Genomic DNA, 16,790 nt, shown 5'->3' on the forward strand with positions numbered 1-16,790 from the left:
GAGCCTGGCCTGCAGCATGGGGAGGGGGTGGTCACCAAGCAGTCCCTGAGTGGAAGCCATAGGCACTAGAAAGAGGCCCCCAGGCAGCTGGCCAGCCCACTGTTATTTTGGGACACCAGACAGATGAGGCCAGGAGGGACTTGAGGGGGATATCCATTCGGGCTGGGAGGGTGTGTGGCTCATTGCTTTCCCCTCATCTCCCTCCCTCCCTCCCTCTCTCCCTCCCTCCCTCCCTTCCTTCTGCCCTTCCTTCGTTCCCTTCTTTCTATGCTGGAGTGGGTCTTGAATTCAGGACCTGGGAAACTGTTCCTTAGCTTTATTCTGTTCAAGGCTGGCATTTTACCCCTTGAACCACACCTCCACTTCCAGCTTTTTTAGTGGTTAATTGGAAATATGAGTCTCATTAACTTTCCTTTCCCTGCTGGCTTTGAATCATGAGCCTCATATCGCAGTCTCTTGAGTGACTAGGGTCATAGGTGTGAGCCACCAGTGTCTGGCTGTGTTTTTGTATCCATATATATGCTATTTAGCTGGCCATTTTGGAATCCAGGAAGAATAGTACTGATGGATAACAAATTTACAAGAAAGATGGAGGGGACTGCCAGTAAGGAAAGGAACAGAGAGTTTCCTTAGGAAGAACCATTCCCAGCCCCAGGCAACAATGACTTGTTGCTTGTCTCAAGGGAAGACAAAGATAATGACTTCTCCAAAATCTCCTTTAAAAGCTGCTTTTGCTACACCCCAGGAATTAACTCCAAGCAAGAGGAAAGCTTGACATCTTTGCCTCCGTTTCATATGTGTGGCTGCTATAAGCATTATCTCTGCACTCACTTTGCAATCAACGTGGAATTTGGGAAGAACAGATTATCTTTATGGGGGCCAGTCAAAATTATCCTAGGGACAGCCCACCCACCAGGCAACTAGGTCTTGTTTATGCTAACCAGTGCTGAGAGTGCTAACAACTCTCCAGAATCCTCCCAAAACAAACGTTGAAATAATGACCAACCAGGCCAGGACTGTTTAATAATTATAAATCCCTCCCTTCCTCTGCCTCTCCACCCCCCAGTTCTTTGTTTATAAAACCTGAAGTCATGTCTGTAGCTCAAAACATGGATAAGGAGGTACTCCAGTGATGTCTCACATGGCAGGCCAGTGCTGAGTAATAAAATCTCCTCCCCCTGTCCCTCACCTTGTGTCTTTCCTTGGCTGACATGGGCAAGTAGAAGTTCTGGAGTTTGAGCCAGGGGTCCAAAATTCCAGTTTCACAAGGGTTTCTAGACACATAGAATGAAAGCTTTCAAATCCTAGGCCTGGAGCATCCTCGGTAAGCGCTCTACCACAGAACCAGCCTCATTCACAAGCAACCTAATCTTATTTTTTTTTTTTTCAGTCATGGGCTTGAACTTGGGGCCTGGGTGCTGTCCCTGAGCTCTTTCACTTAAGGCTAGCACTTTACCACTTGAACCACAGTGCCACTTCTGGTTTTCTCGTGGTTAATTAGAAATTAGAGTTGCACACACTTTCCTATCCAGGCTGGCTTTGAACTATGATCCTCAGATCTCAGCCTCCTGAGTAGCTAGGATGATGACAGGTGGCAAACTCATTTCCAAGTGCATTTAATAATCTAAGGAACCTCCATCAAGTTCTAACAATGGACCTAATCTAAACTTTGCTCGCTTCTGTATACGCAATGCCGTATTGAATAGAAGATCAACGAATAGTTTATAAATGAATGCACCAGCGAAGTTAATTTCTGCAAAGTCTAGCATTTCTGAGTGCTTGCGTGTCTCATCCCATGAAGAATCTGGACCACTCAGTTTTCCCAGCCCTGGCCGGCTCGACAGGCCGACTTCCGGGGGCGGTCCTCATCCTGGCCGCGGCCCCGCCCACCCGCGGGTACCTGGGCCAGTTGAGGCAAAGGAGAGACAGCCAGCAGCCGCCACCGCCGCCTAGGATTCTGCGCATGCGTAGTGTTCCCATCCATCGATTCAGCCCCGCCCCTCTTTCATTTCCTCCTCTGCCTATTCCATCCCGCCCCCTCCTCCTCTGCTCAGCCCCGCCCCCTCTCGCTCACGTAGCCCCACCCCTCACAGTCTGCTCAGCTCCGCCCCCTCGGCTCCGCCCCGCCTCCAACCCGCCCTCGAGGCCCCGCCCCCTCTCCCTCGGCCCCCGCCCCCTTCCGCTCCGCCAACCCCTCGGGCTCAGCGGGCGGGGCGCGCGCCGGCGCGGGCGCGGGAGGCGGCGGGGCGGGGGCGACGGACGCTGAGGGCGAGGGGCGGGCCTGGCCCGGCTCGGCCCGGCCGCCCGCCCGCCCGCGCGCGGCTCCTGGAGGCCCCGGGCTCGGCCCGGCGGCGTCGGCGGCGTCTCTAGCTCCAGGCCCCGGCGGCGCCCGCGCCCCACGCGGCAGCCATGGCCCTGGTGACCCTGCAGCGCTCGCCCACGCCCAGCGCCGCCTCCTCCTCGGCCAGCAACAGCGAGGTGAGCCGGGGCGGGCGCCGGGCCTGGGCCGCGCGCGCAGGGAGGGGACGGGCCCGGGCCCCCGGGTGACTGGCGGGGACCCGGCGGGGGCGGCCTGGGGGGCGGGTCTAGGCCCCTTTCCCGCGGGTCTGAGCATGCGTGTGGCCTGGGGCCCCTGCCCACCCGCGCCCGGCCCGGCGGGGCCGCGAGGCTGGGGCCCTGGCTGCCGTGTCCCGGCGTGACCATCCCTGAGCCTGCTCCGGTGGCTGGGCATCGGCGTGGTTGCTAGGCCATTCTGGGGCTTGGGGGTTTCGGGGTGCAGCAGGGCAGAGGGCGTATAACTAACTGCTTTGTGCTGGTGACCAGGCTCGTGTTTAGTGGACTCCATGTTTTCTGGAATAATTGGGGCAAAGTGTCCCCCTCCGTGAGTTTGGGCGCTCTGCCCAAAGCCGGGGCCCCGTCCTCCGAGCTGAAGGTTGGTTCACCTCCTGGAGAGCCCTTTAGGCCCCTGTTCTAAATTCCTAGCCATCTGAAGACCACAGGAGCCCTCCGCTCTGTGTAGAGAAGACAGGAGGAGCAGGACAAGGAAGTTGCCAGCCAACATCTGGGGGAGGCCGACCCCGGGGACAGCCAGTTGACTGTCCACATGAGAAGCCGTTGTAGATGACATTGGGAGACCGAAAAGAGGATCTGATCTGTTCTTCCCCCCTTAGAGCTCTTCAGCTTCTCTTTAATGGGACTGCCAGGAACTTTTGCAAAGTGGCTGTGAGGTTGAGCCTCCCCTCGTCCTCCTCTCAGGAGTTTTTCTGCAGACTAAAGGGTTCTTACCATCAGCACCCCTTTCCCCCTGTTGACTAGAGGCAAAAGAATATTGGTGGTCTCTTTCTGCAACCAAAAGGTTAGGTTGCAGTGGGGACCCTGCCCTGCAGCTCTCTGTTCTCCTAATCACTCCTGTTACTGCCAGTCTGGAAGTTTACAAAATACTTTAATGCACTTAATCTCACATTCTTTTCACAAAAACTAATGGAAGCTGGGGAGAAGAGCCTGGCTACCAGGAGTGGCAGAGCCTCTTGGTCTGGTTCTCTGATTCCCACCTCCATGTCCCTTATAAAACCTAGCACTTGTTAGACACAGTTTTCGGTTCCTCTTTTATTCTGCAGTGGGGATACAATTAATGTACTGTCTGCTCACTGTTTAAAGTGCACGATTTGGTGGTTCTTTAGTATATTCACAGGATTGTGCAACCATTATCACTAATTTCAGAGCCTTTTCATCACCCCAGAAAGCAATCATAGCCATTAACTATTGCCCACTAATCCTCTCTCCCTGTCTCCCTTTCCTTCTCCCTCTTTCTCTCCCTCTCCCTACTCCCTCTCTGTCTGTCTGCCTGTCCCCTTCCCCTGCCCTCAATTTGCCAGTTTTGACCATTTCATCCAAGAAAATTCATAAATTATATAGCCTTATTTTGTCTGGCTTCTTAGCTTCATGGTTTCAAAGTTCCTTCACCATTGTATGTGCCAGCATTTAATTCCTTTTTGGTGGCTGAATAATACTCTGGTTGTACTACATTTTGCTTATTTTTGTTAGACACATTTTATAGTATAAAACATTTATGTATTACCAAGTGCCAGTGACATCAACAGACTAAAACTGGAGCCAGCTCTTCTTTTACGTCAGTACATTGGCACATATCTTGCCCCATGAGAGAGCAGAGGCTGGGATATAACTTGGAAGACAAGACTGTCTTCCAGACTGATCCATCCTTCTTCCAGCTGCTTCCCCCTTTGGGCCTCAGCTCATCCAGATATCCACATTACCTCTTATGGGGTTCTTTGGCATCTGTAGCTTCTGGAGAATAACTGTCCATACATTGCTCTTCACTGGAATACCTCAGAGGGTGACGGAGAAGTCTGTACCCACAAATCACTGCATCACTCATCAAAATACAACTCCTTCTGTGAGTCAGAACAGTTTCCTGACACCATCAGGCTGGCTACGTGTGGGAAACCCAGGGAAATCACAGCCCTCTGGCCTAAAGCAGCTCCTCTCTTGATTTTTTTTTTTCCTCATTCTTTAATTATCTTATGTATGTCATTTTCCTGTTAACCTAATCTCAAGTCCTTTGTGAGAACAGACAGCACAGAGGCTCAGATAAATCAGCGGTCTGCAGGAAGGGATGGCTAACATTGTTATTTTTGACCAGTATTCAAAGTGACTAAATTTTCACGGGCAGATCTCCAGGCACTGTCAGGGAGGTTTCTAATACATGGGACCAGAACATTCTCCGTGGTAGAGAGGGTGCCCTGTCCTGTGGATTGTTTTAGAGTCTCCCATCCACTATTCACTAGATAGCAATAGCACCTCCAAAATCCACAGTGGACATTGCTCAGTGTTTCTGGTGCAGGGGACTTGCCACACCGGCCTGGGGTCTGCCTTCGTTGTTCCTGTGGCTGTGTTGTTTGCTGCCCTGCAGAACTGATGGCCCAGCTCTGTGGTCAGCAGTCAGCAGAGCCTTCCCCTGCTTGCCCACTGTCCTTAAGTGTCCGATAAGACACGTTGGGAAAGGAGCCCAGGTACACGAGGCCACATCATTCCCTCCAGATCTCTTCATGTAGGGCCCCTGGTGGGCTCATTCTTGGTTAAGGTGGCCACTTTCCAGTGTGTGGTTCTTTTGGCTCAGATGCCTCCCTTCTTAAAACTCAGGATTGTTCTTTTGCTCTTGGCTTTGGCCCCCTTTCTGCCAGTCAGCCTCGCATCTCTCCTGACCGAGATGCTGATCCAGGATTCTCATCCCGTTCCATGGGCACCTCTGTGTCTCATGGAGATATGCCAAGGCCCTGTGGTGCAGCAGCCCTGGGGATGTGAATTCTTCTTAAAAAAAAAAAAAAATGGTGATGGAGGCTGAAATCAGAGTTAATTCTGGATCAACCTCTTGGCCTTCGGCTTTTAGAAAATATTGAATAAATTCTGTCAATTATATAAATAAACTCCAAACGCCTCCAACATTTCATATTAAGCATTTAAGTCCTTTTGAGAACCAGCAGGAGCTTTTGAGTGCCACAGTTTGACTCCTGGCTGCTTTCCATGGTACATGGTTTGCTGAAATGGTCTGATTTTGTTTTTATTTTTTGAGACAATCTTTTAGTTGTATAGCTCAGGCTGGTCTCGAACTCCTGAACTCAAGGATCTTCCTGCCTCAGTCTCCTTAGTAGCTGTGCAGTCATAAATGTGCAGCCACCTTTGGGATGGAGTTTTATTTACTTATTTGGAATTTTTAAGTTCTTTATATTTGTGGTACTGGGGATAGAACTCAGGGCCTCCCACGTGCTAAGCAGGCACTCTACTACTTGAGCCACACCACTAGTCTCTTCCTGCATTGTTTTTTTTTTTCTTTTTGTGTGTGTGTAACAATACCAGGGCTTGAACTCAGGGTCTCATGGTCTTGTTCATACCTTGCTCTACCTTGTGAGCCTCTAATCCAGCATGTTTTTGCTAGTTAATTGGCGGTGGAGTCTCTGTCTCAGCCTCCTAAGTAGCTCAGATTTCAGGTGTGATTTACTGACTTCATTCATTAGGATGTCCAAAGAATGGTCTCACTCTCTGCCCAGGCTGGCTTGGGCTCTGATCCTCTGACTTGTGCTTCCCTGTGTTACTGGTGATGATAGGAGTTTACCACTGCACCTAGATGTTAGTTGAGATAGAATCTCAAGAACTTCTTTTGGCCTGGGACCATGATTCTCCCAGGAAGCTAGGACTATATAGGCATGAGACGCTCACTATACCTGGTGTGAGATTTTTTTTTTTTTGAAGACAGGGTCAACTCTGTAGCCCAGGCTGGCTTGGAATTCAAATGGTGTTCCTTGTTCAGCGGTTGCCTGTCTTTTGACAAAAGCTATACATTATCTTAAGACCCTAGCTCCTCTCCTTGAAAGCAAAACAGGATAGGATCCAGAGCACGTTTGGGAAGTTGAAAGCCGAGGGCTTGACAGTTGGTAATGACGCTAGGGTAGGAAATCCCGTGTTCACAGGGGTCAGTTCCCCAGATGGTGCCACGAATGTGGGGAAACATTTGGAAATCTGGAAATTCCTAAAAGGAGTGGCAGAGCAGGTTGGGGAGGAAAGGGCAGGGCTGTTCAGAAGTAGCCAGGTTTCCTGGATGTCTTTATCTGTTCTCCGGACACTGGGGAAGAGAATGTGAGCTGGTGCGGAGGCCGCCTGAGAGTGCGTCTGGTGTGACATTCTCTTTCTTTCTCTGTAGCTGGAGGCTGGCAGCGATGAAGAGCGAAAGTTAAACCTCAGGTAAGCACACTGTTTTTGGGTTCCTCAGCCTTCCTTCTAGTCATACCTTTGGGAAGGGAAAACCCCAGGAATGCACTGGGTTTTTTTGTTCTTTTTTTTTTTCATGTTTTTAAAATGTTACATAAAACAAAAGTCATGCTTTACAAAACTGCATAGTGTTAAAACTGTATAGTGTTAAAAGCTGGGTGAGGACGTGCTTGGAATTGTAGCAGTTTGGGAGACTGAGGCAGGAGGATTATGGATTCAATACCAGCCTGGGCTACATGGCAAGACCTTGTCTCAAAATGAAATGAAATGAAAAATAATAATTGAATATATTAACCATAGACAGGCTTTGTTGAACTAGACAGTGGGAGCGGATGATGCTAGGGATCAAACCCAGGACCTCAGACTTATTGAGCTGTATTACTGAGCTCTGTCCTCCACCTTTTAAACTGCTGTAATAACAGTATATCATGTTTAGAAAGAAGATGTTGCAGTTATAGTACCATCTTAGTGTGCTAAGCATTGTGGTGTATTTTCCTGTGTCATTAAAAACATAGCCTTTATAGTATGCACTCACTTTGGTATTCTGTTTGAATTAGCTTTTCCTTTCTGGTTAAATATATGGCCAGTTTGAAATTGATCTTTAGCCTCTTGAGTTAATCATGTAATTCAGGGGTAGGCTATTTGCATGAATGTGTGAGAAATCTTCAGCTATCTATGCTTTTTTTTTAAAAAAATCCCCAAGATGTAGTTCTGTTTTCTGTATTCACTAGTGGACACGAATACATTTGGTTTTTCTTAGCCAGAAATGAGGACCTTCCCCTTGCTCTGGTATTTGCTGGTTTACAGAAGAGCAGGCACTCACTTCATTATGGAACATTCCTTTATAGCATGGAGGCCAGCTTAAAGTCGAGCCTTAGAACATCAGCACCATAAACAAACCGTCAGGAATTTCATTCCTTAAAAACAAATATCTGTTTTTATCTTATGAGGAGGAAGAGCATTAGTTGGGAGAGGAAACTGGAAGTATTCAGAAATGGGGGTCAGCCATTCATCGCGGAGAGCAGGATGTCCTCTTGGCTAAACTCCTGCAGACGCGGGGGAAACGTGCTCGTCCTGTCTTTGAAGTTTTCCTGGGTTGGAGCGAAGGGAGGTGATTGAGGCAAAGATTACAGGGCTAGGGAAATACTAGCTTGCAGAAAACAGAGATGTCTCTTCATAGTGGCTGGGTCTTCTTTAGAATGTTACTTAGGCTCAGGACACAAGACAAATTGCCTCTTTCACACTAGGGTTTGGGGCTGGTCAGGGGCAAGGCCTGAGTTCTGAAGGTAGAAGCTGAAGCCTCTGTGCTCCCAAGAAGGGGCAGTAATGGGTCTTGCTGCTTTAGCCTTTGGTGGAGGAAAGGAGGGGGGGGGTTGGGAATGGAATCCAGACAGGAACTGGGAGAGGAGCTTGCTGACCCCCGGGACAGGCCCTCAGGGGCTGTGCAGCTGTGTGCCTTACCCAACTCCCCCCCCCCCCTTGCACGCACAGCCCTTTCCTGGGGTCAGAATTCCTTCTCTCTTCCACCTACCCCTTCCTTTCCAGACTCCGGTCTATGGGTAGTGAATTGGTCTGTTAATTACCCTTCCTTAGTTGACTGCTTGGTCTTTAGAGGAGTGTGCAGTTAGGAGCTCTGTGTGTGTGTGTGTGTGTGTGTGTGTGTGTGTGTGTGTGTGTAGAAATGGGGATGTGATCATCTTTCACTGTGTGTGTGTGTGTGTGTGTGTGTGTGTGTGTGTGTGTGTGTGTGTGTGTGTAGAAATGGGGATGTGGTCATCTTTCACTGACTAAGGCCCTTCCTTGCCTGGAGGGGACTGGACCAAAAGGATAGATTGGAACTCACCTCACCCCAGCCTTATATGTTGTCCTGTTTTATCCTCAAAACAGCCCCAAAGGAAGGCATTTTTAACTTACTCCAGGTGGGAAGCATGTGGGCTTCATTGCCTCTAAACCTCAGGAAGATCATGCAGCCTTTCTGGAGTCCGGGCTATTTGTCCTGGTAAACTAACTGTCGTGGACTTGCAGGTGAGGGCACTTGTCTCAGGGTACCCAGGTGGCTCAGGGCCAGGCCAAGAACCCAGGACTCTGGCTAACTCCAGGCATGTGCTTCCTGGGACATCAGCTCACTTTGGACTCCCAGCAGGTCTCCAGTGCCATCGGGAACACCAGAAGCTTTATTCAGGATGAGATGAGTCCTGATTTGGTTGGCTTCACAGCTCATCCCTGGTGGTTTTTTGTTTTTTGTTTTGCTAATTTTATTTAGCCTGGGCACGATCCCTAAGCTCTTTTTTTCCCTCAAGACTAGCATTCTACCACTTGAACTACAGTACCACTTCTAGCTGTTTCTGTGATTAACTGAAGATAAGATTCCCACAGACTTTCCTTCCCAAGTTGGCTTTGAACTGCCATCCTCACATCTCAACCTCTTACGTAGCTAGGATTACTGGCATGAGCCACCTGTGCCTGGCCTGACTTTTATTTTTGTGCTGGTCCCAGGGCTTAAACTCAGGGCTTCAGCACTGTCCCTGAGCTTCTTTTGCTCAAGTCTCTACTACTTAAGCCACAGCTTCACTGCCAGCTCTTTGGTTCATCTACAGACTTTCCTCTTCAGGCAAGTTATGAATGCAATTCTTTTTATTTATTTATTTATTTATTTTTATGAATGCAATTCTTATATCTCAGCCTCCTGAGTAGCTATTACAGGCGTGAGCCACTGATACCCAGCCTCTATCCCTGACTTTCAGGCAGAGGACACCATCCTGTTTTCTATTCCTTTCCCAAACGGGAAGATTCTGTGTCCTGGTTTAACCTTTGACTACTGAGCCTTATTTGCATTTTTAGGCCAAGCCTGTGGGGTCTATGGTGGTTTTTGTTGTGGCAGGAGAATTAAGGGAGATTCCTTTCTGCTTCATATTGATCCAGGAGATACTGCTGTTGTTAAGTTTGTTTCCTTTTTCTTCTTTTTCTTTTCTTTTTTCTGAGACAGGTCTCAAGACATAGCTCAGCTTAAGCTTGTGAATTTCCTGCTTTGGCATCCCAGGTTCTGTTATTAGAGGTATGAGCCACTATACTTGGATGAATTAGAGTTCCTAAGGAGTGCTGATAGGGAGAAAATCACTAGGGGAGCAGGGTTACCTCTCCTCCATTCCATATATCATTAATTACCCCTAGTCCTCTATATCCTTGCTTCTGCATCCCCAGATTCCACCCACTCAGGCTCAGTTACCATGTTACCGGCAAGCACATGTATAGACAATTTTTCCTAAAGAATGCAGAATAGCAACTGTTTACAGAGTATTCGCTGGTAGTTGGGTCATAAGCAATCAAGATACAGTTGAAAGTACACAAGAGGGTGTAAGTGGGTTCCATGCAAATAATAAGCCATTGGGTGACCTGAGTATCTGCACATTTAGTATCTGCACTCAAAGGGGTTCTTGGGTCCCTGGCCCATGGATGCGGGGATCATTTAGTTCTTCAGTCAGAGGGAGTCATACATATACAACAGTTTGCTGGATCCCTGAGTTGAGTTTCCGGCGTCTTACCTGCCACCCTCTTCTCTGTCTCCTTGGGGCCTCCTCCTGGCCTCATTCCCATACCTCCCGATGCAGCTCAGGTTCACCTGTCAGCCTGTGCTTCTCCCTCCTGGACCCCCTTTCCTTCCCATCCTCTGGCACATATTGTTTTTCCTTCTGACTTTGGGACTCCTCCCTGCCCCTCCCCATGCCCCATCCCTAGCCCGTTCCTTTTCCACTGGTCTGTGAAAATGCTCGTCCCACCTCTGTCATCAGTGAGTTTCTTTGTGACAGAAGCTGCCATACCCACCCGTTGGCTGCTATGTATTTTGTCATAGCCCCGACTGCAAGTGCTCTCTTCCCTGGCAAGTCTTGTTCTCTCCCTGCTGGATGGCATCTAGACAGTTGAAGAGGGAAACTTTGGGCCTTGCAGACATCGAGGCCTATGAGAAATAGCAGGCGAAGGCCCATGAGCTCCAAGTCAGATAGGGGTACGTGTAGCTTCTCGCTTCCATGCCCACATTCAAGCTTCTATACCTGTGTAAGTGCCTGGAGTCTCTGGGACTGGACTCGGGTGGCTAGCAGCTGGTCTGAAGCTCCATGCACTTGGGCTTTGGGGCCATGTCAGGTATTGCTCACATGTGGTTTTGGCTCCTGGCAGTGCTGTGTTCTGGCCTTGGAGGACCCCCGTGGGTAGGCACTATGTCTGGGAGCTGCCCTCCTGCCTTCGGCTCTATTTCCATAAGATGCAAAGAAATGCACATTTGAGGGACAGAGTGGTAAGTCTCGCAGTTTCTCTGAAAGCCTTCTGGAAAAGTCTCAGGAAATGACCTCTCCCACTCAGACATAGATGATCAGCAGAGCCTCGGTTTCCCCCTCGTTCCCTGCACGTGCCTACGAGGCCTGAGCCTGGTGGTTCTGGAAGTGGTGCTGTTCAGGCTGTGGGAATCGGTGAGCAGATGGTACTGCTGGCAGCAGCTCCTGGCTCCCTCGCCAGCCTGGGAGTCAGCTCAGCCTGGCATAGTATACAAGTGGTTATGCGCCAGGCAGGGCACTGGGGAGAGACGATGGTGAGGTCCCCAGTGTGTGCATCAGGAGGGAGGTATTTTTTGTCTTGTTTTTTCCTTTGATCTAGAATTGTTTTGTTTTGTTTTTGAAGAGGGAGTTGGCAGTACTGGATATTGAACTCAGGACCGTAGCCTTGCTATGCAGGTACTTTACCACTGGAGCCCCTCCCTCAGCCTGATTGCTTTAGTTACTTTTTTAATAGCGTACTTTGTGTGTGTGTGCGTGTGTGTGTGTGTGTGTGTGTGTGTGTGTGTGTGTCTGTCTGTCTGTCTGTCTGTCTGTCGCTTGAACTCTGGATCTGGGTGCTGTCCCTGAGCTCTTCAGCTCAAGGCTACTGTCCTACCCCTGGAGTCTCAGCCTCACTTCCTGGTTTTCTAGTGGCTAATTGGAAATAAGAGTCTTAGGTTCAGGGGTGGGGGGAGGGAAATGGGGACCAAGACATGAGAAAGGGTATCAATCTTTGTGAAGTAATGCACCTTCTATCTGGTGAATATAATGCAATCCTTCTATAATTGCAATAAAAAATATATGAGAAAAAAAAGTCTCAAATTCGCATCGAGCTGCAATCCTCAGATCTCAACCTCCTGAGTAGCTAGGTTTACAGGCGTGAACCACTGCACACAGCTAGTGTACTTTTTAAATCGTGTATGCCTGGTCATATATCTACACAGTAGTCTTACCATGCCTCCTATGTAGCTGCGATGTTGGGTGTGTACCACCCAGCCTTGGTCTGTATTTTAGTTGGTTTCAGTGGTAAGCTATAAAACTCGCTTCCATTTCTCTCTGCTGACCTCAATACTCCTTCCCCTTCTAGTCTTAACATGGGGTTCAAGGGGGACCCCATTTTGCCTACAGCTTCTGGAAATGTGGTTTTGTCTTCTCTCTCTTCCTCAGTGCTGAAATGGGCAGAGGTCAGCATGTCCTTGCCGTGCGGGCCACATGTCCTCTTCTTCATTGAGCACCTGTCTTGTGTCCTGTCCTCGCTCTGGAGTGCCTCTCTTCCTTGCCCAAGAGTGATTTCAGCCTGGGCTTCATAATCTCTGTTGGTTCTCTGCCCAGGAGGATCCTGCTGTGAGGTGTTGGCCCTGCCATGTGTCTAGGTTTTGTGTTTGGCTTCCATGCTCCCTGCTGCCACTGACCATGTGTGTCAGTCCCTACCAGCCACCCATTGCTGCAAAGCAAGTTGTTGTGAACTTTTAGCAGTTAAAAACTACACATTTGAGCTGGTGCGGTGTCTGTAATCCTAGCTACTCAGGAGGCTGAGATCTAAGGATTCACGGTTCAAAGCCAGCCCAGGCACTAAAGACTCGGGAAGCTCTTACCTCCAATTAACCACTAGAAAATAGGAAGTGGGGCTGTGACTCCAGGGGTAGGGTGGTAACCTTGAGTTGAAGAGCCCAGACACGCCCAGGCCCAGAGTTCAAACCCCATGACACCTCCCCCCGCCCCCCAGAAAAAAAAAGAACACATTTTTTGGGGGCTGAGAGTGTAGCTCAGTGGTAGCGGACTTGCCTCCATGTGCAAACCCTGGGATCCATTCCTAACATACATACACAGACACACACACACGAGAACCAGCTCCTGTTTGCCATTGTGCTTAGCTTAGGTTGTGGAGTGAGCTGTCAGCCCTTTACAGCAGCTGGAGGGATCTGGAGAAAGGCCTTCCTAGCCTTCCGCTCACAGTGCCCTGCAGGCACCTGATGGCCCACGGGCTTCCACTGTGTCCAATTTTCTGCCAAGTGGTTGTGGACCATGTCCAGTAAACAGGACCAAGAGACCTCCTTGCCCTTTTCCTCTGCAGCTTGGCAGCAGAGGCACTTTAGAGCAGCCTCAGTACCCCTCTAACCTAATCTTTAGACCAAGGAGTCATTTATTAACAAATGTATATTGAGCTCCTCCTGTGTGCCAAGCTCTGTTCTGGCATGGGGGGAACACAGCAGTGGGTGTGACAGACAAAACCTCTGCGCCAAGGCTGGCATTCTGTTGGCAGACAAGACTGGAAGATCAAGTAGCCCCATAGTCACAGAGGAGGAAAATAAAGCAGGGATGGAGGACGTGAACGGAATGCTCAGCTATGCCCTTAAGTGTGGATCTCATTTCGCCTGTGCTGAAGTCCTGGTGGGAAGACACTCTTTTCTCTGCTCCACCTAGCTGGGCGTGTGAGAGGACCGTCTCCTTGAGTTGAGCAGCCTCGTTTTATACAGTGGTACATAGTGGAGCCACAGTGCAGTCTGAGCAGTCTACCTAAAAAACTGAGGAGTACCTCCTCCCCCTCCTCCCACAGAGCACTAGGTGGCAGCGTGGAGTTGTCTCGAAGGCCATTCTGAGCGCAGACTTCTCATCCAGTCTTGAGTTGTATGCCTTTTGCTGGGGAGATACCTGGAGGCTGGGCCCCGTCTCTGTGAACGCTGGTGTGTCCTTCCTCTCTCTGGACTTCCCTCTCAAGAGTGCGGAGCCAGTCTGTGTGCAGTTTGTACCTTTCTGTCCTGTCCCCTCCCCCCATGGTCTCTGGCTCCCAATTTTGAATACTGGGGTACAGACTGAAACTTGTACGCCATTAAGCCAGGAGCTGTGGGTTAAGTTGTGGAATATCAAAGTGTAAGCCAGCCAGCTTTGTTAGAAAAATCCTGGAGACTTCATGTCCAATTAACCAGCAAAATGCCAGAATAGAGGCGTTTCTTAAGGTAGAGCACCAACTATGAGCAAGAAAAGCAGAGTTCAAGGTCTGAATTTCAAGCAGTACATCACAACACAAAAATCTGGGCCATTATATTATACTATTCCTTTGAATTTCAAGCAGTACAGCACAACACAAAAATCTGGGCCATTATACTATTTCTTTTAGATCAACTTAGGTTGAGCTAAACAACCAAACAGGTTGTTGGAACCTTTGATTTTAAAACCAGAATTTTCCTTCAATGTGTGTGTGTATATGTGTGTGTGTGTGTGTGTGTGTGTGTGTGTGTGTATGTTTTATACCTGTAGCAGATATGAATTGATAGTAGTGAGGGGAAGAATTAATTTGGTTCTGAGATCTTAAACTTAATCATTATAGTTAACTTAAATAAAATTTGTTTAGCATTAGTTAGTGGGTTTCATTAACCTTTTGAAATGCCAGTACTTAGAGTTCAGAAGGGCACCCAGTCTTGTTCTCTTCCTTCTGGAATGCCACACAGGAGCCAGAAGCACTGGAAGTCTGGCAGTGACTTTGAGGTGTGGGGCAAAGCCGATGTTTTCTCTGCCGCCCATGCAATGCGAGGAATTGCTCAGGGGCTGCACTCACCTGGGGAGCAGGCACCTGGACAGCGGTCCCACAGTGGCAGGGGGATGGCGGGGGTGGAGGGGTGTCTCTTGTGAAGTAGCCTAGTAAAAGGGTGCTTCTTATTTTATCAACCCGGTCAGTGTGTATTTGGTGCTTATCTATGGCTTCTGTGCCGAATGCTCGGAATTCCATGTTGAATAAGGAGTTCTTTCCCCTTCTCACCCATAATGTGTGGGCCGCGTCTACCACAGCTCATTCCAGAAATGTTTTGAAATAGCTTGAAGTTCATAGAAAGCAAGAATATTGAGGTGTGGTGAATGTAGAGAGAAATAAGATAAAGTTGGGTAATTTTTTTTTCACACTTTAATGCTGACTCTAGGCCTTAAAGTTATGCTTTCTTTCTTTACATATACAGGTTCTATGTCAGGTAGGAAATGGATATTTCCTCCACAAACAACAAAACTAAAATTTCCCAACAGTTGTAAAGATACAGGTTTAAAGCATAAGAAAAGAAAAACGCCATGTAAATTTAACAGCACTAGATACTTTTATTTTGCAGAACACAATGATTAACAAAAATAACTTCTAAAGGCACTTTTAGAAGAGGATGGGAATATTGGCAAACTCAGTGGGGAAAGAAGGAGGTAACAATTGTTACAGGACATGCTACACAGTGGACTGGTGGCAACTGTGTTTTAACATTTTATATGACACAAAATACTGTGCTCACTACTCACAGTGGCTTCCAGTGGAAGATTTCAGAGCCTCTAATGAAGCGCTGTTTGCAGGAACCAGCATTTGAATCCCATTTAGACATTTTCCTTCTCATTTAACTGTGTCCTTCCCTGTCCATAGCTTCATAGAGGTCCTTCTTACTGTCTTGTGTTGCATGTAGATGACCGAGGGAAACCATGCAAAGTGAAAGGGTTGCCCATCCAACAGCTATTACTGGCTTGTTAGGTTTAATGAAGAGTTCGGGATTCACAGCTTGAAATAAGGTCATTGTCGGGCCGGGAGTTTGGCCTAGTGGTTAAAGTGCTTGCCTAGCATGCATGAAGACCCAGGTTCGATTCCTCGGTACCACATACATAGCAAAAAGCCGGAAGTGGTGCTGAGGCTCAAGTGGTAGAGCTCTAGCTTTGAGAAAGTCCAAGGACAGTGCTCAGGCCCTGAGCTCAAGCCCAGGACTGGCAAAAAAAAAAAAAAAAAAAAGAAAGAAGGTCATTGTGTGAACTCCTCCGAGCTCTGGGTTTGAAAAGTGTTTCTTTTTGGGTGATTCCTTTTTAAATGATGGAGGCTCAGGTGCTGAAGACATCTTGACTAACAGTGGTTTATTACCTTCCGAGGGGTCACACCCTCTCAAAATGGGTAAAATGTGTACCTGGAACACATGACATACCAGAGTTGGACTGCAAGTCTAGTTGAGCCTCTTAGTCCTCAAAGCAGGAAAGAAGATCTGTGGCTCGATTCATTATGTCCTTAAAGTAGTAATCAGCAAGTCAGAGAGCCAGGCATGGTAGTGCATACCTGTAGTCTCAACTACTTGGGAGTCTGTGTCACCATCACCTGGAATTCATGAGTTGGAGACCAACCTGGGTAACTTTAGCCAGGCCAGGCTCCAAACAAACAAGCAGTTCCTCTGAATAACTCTTCTGAGAAATAATGTGTGGTGCTTCACCAGGAGACGCAGTGGGACAAATGAGCAAGCAGGTTGTCTTGGGTGTGGTCCTAAGACCCGTGGGGAAGGCCTGGTGCAGCTTGCCTGTCTTGAGGGCCTGAGGTGAGGTAAAGGCCGAACTCCTGCCAAGGCTGCCACTGCCCCAAACATGGGAGCAGGATGCTGAGTCACATCCTGCTGGGTCAGAGCTTCCCTGCTCTCCACAATGGTAGGCCCACTCAGGCAGCTGCCCCAGGGATCCCACGTGTAGTCTCCCCTGGAGAATGCTAAAATTAAGTCTATGGATGAGAGAGGCCCTGGGGGTCTGCATGCAGATGAGAAGCCCTGGGAGAGCAGAGCTTCCTGCTGTTCTCACCCTCTCTGTTCTGGGAAACACTGAGAAGGAAAAGGGCCCCAGGCCAGGCAAGGACTCCATTCGTGAGGGTAAGGAGAAGGAAAGGGAAAGTTATGAACTATGCCAGTAAGAATGATCAGTATAGTGAGCATG

The 16,790-nt window shown here is 48.7% G+C and overlaps 1 protein-coding gene across 1 annotated transcript in view; it reads left to right on the forward strand.

The window, feature by feature from the left end:
• Window positions 1-2,397: 2,397 nt before the first annotated feature.
• Window positions 2,398-16,790, forward strand: part of Ssh1 (slingshot protein phosphatase 1) — a 51,998-nt gene continuing 37,605 nt past the window's right edge. Inside the window, exons 1-2 of the mRNA XM_090320328.1 lie at window positions 2,398-2,478; window positions 6,716-6,756. Coding sequence (XP_090176454.1) covers window positions 2,410-2,478; window positions 6,716-6,756 — 110 coding nt within the window. The 5' untranslated portion in view covers window positions 2,398-2,409. The remainder of the gene's footprint in view (window positions 2,479-6,715; window positions 6,757-16,790) is intronic.

Source organism: Megascapheus bottae, chromosome 28, assembly GCF_031878675.1.
Source record: "Megascapheus bottae isolate mThoBot1 chromosome 28, mThoBot2.hap1, whole genome shotgun sequence".
Classification (NCBI taxonomy): Eukaryota; Metazoa; Chordata; class Mammalia; order Rodentia; family Geomyidae; genus Megascapheus; species Megascapheus bottae.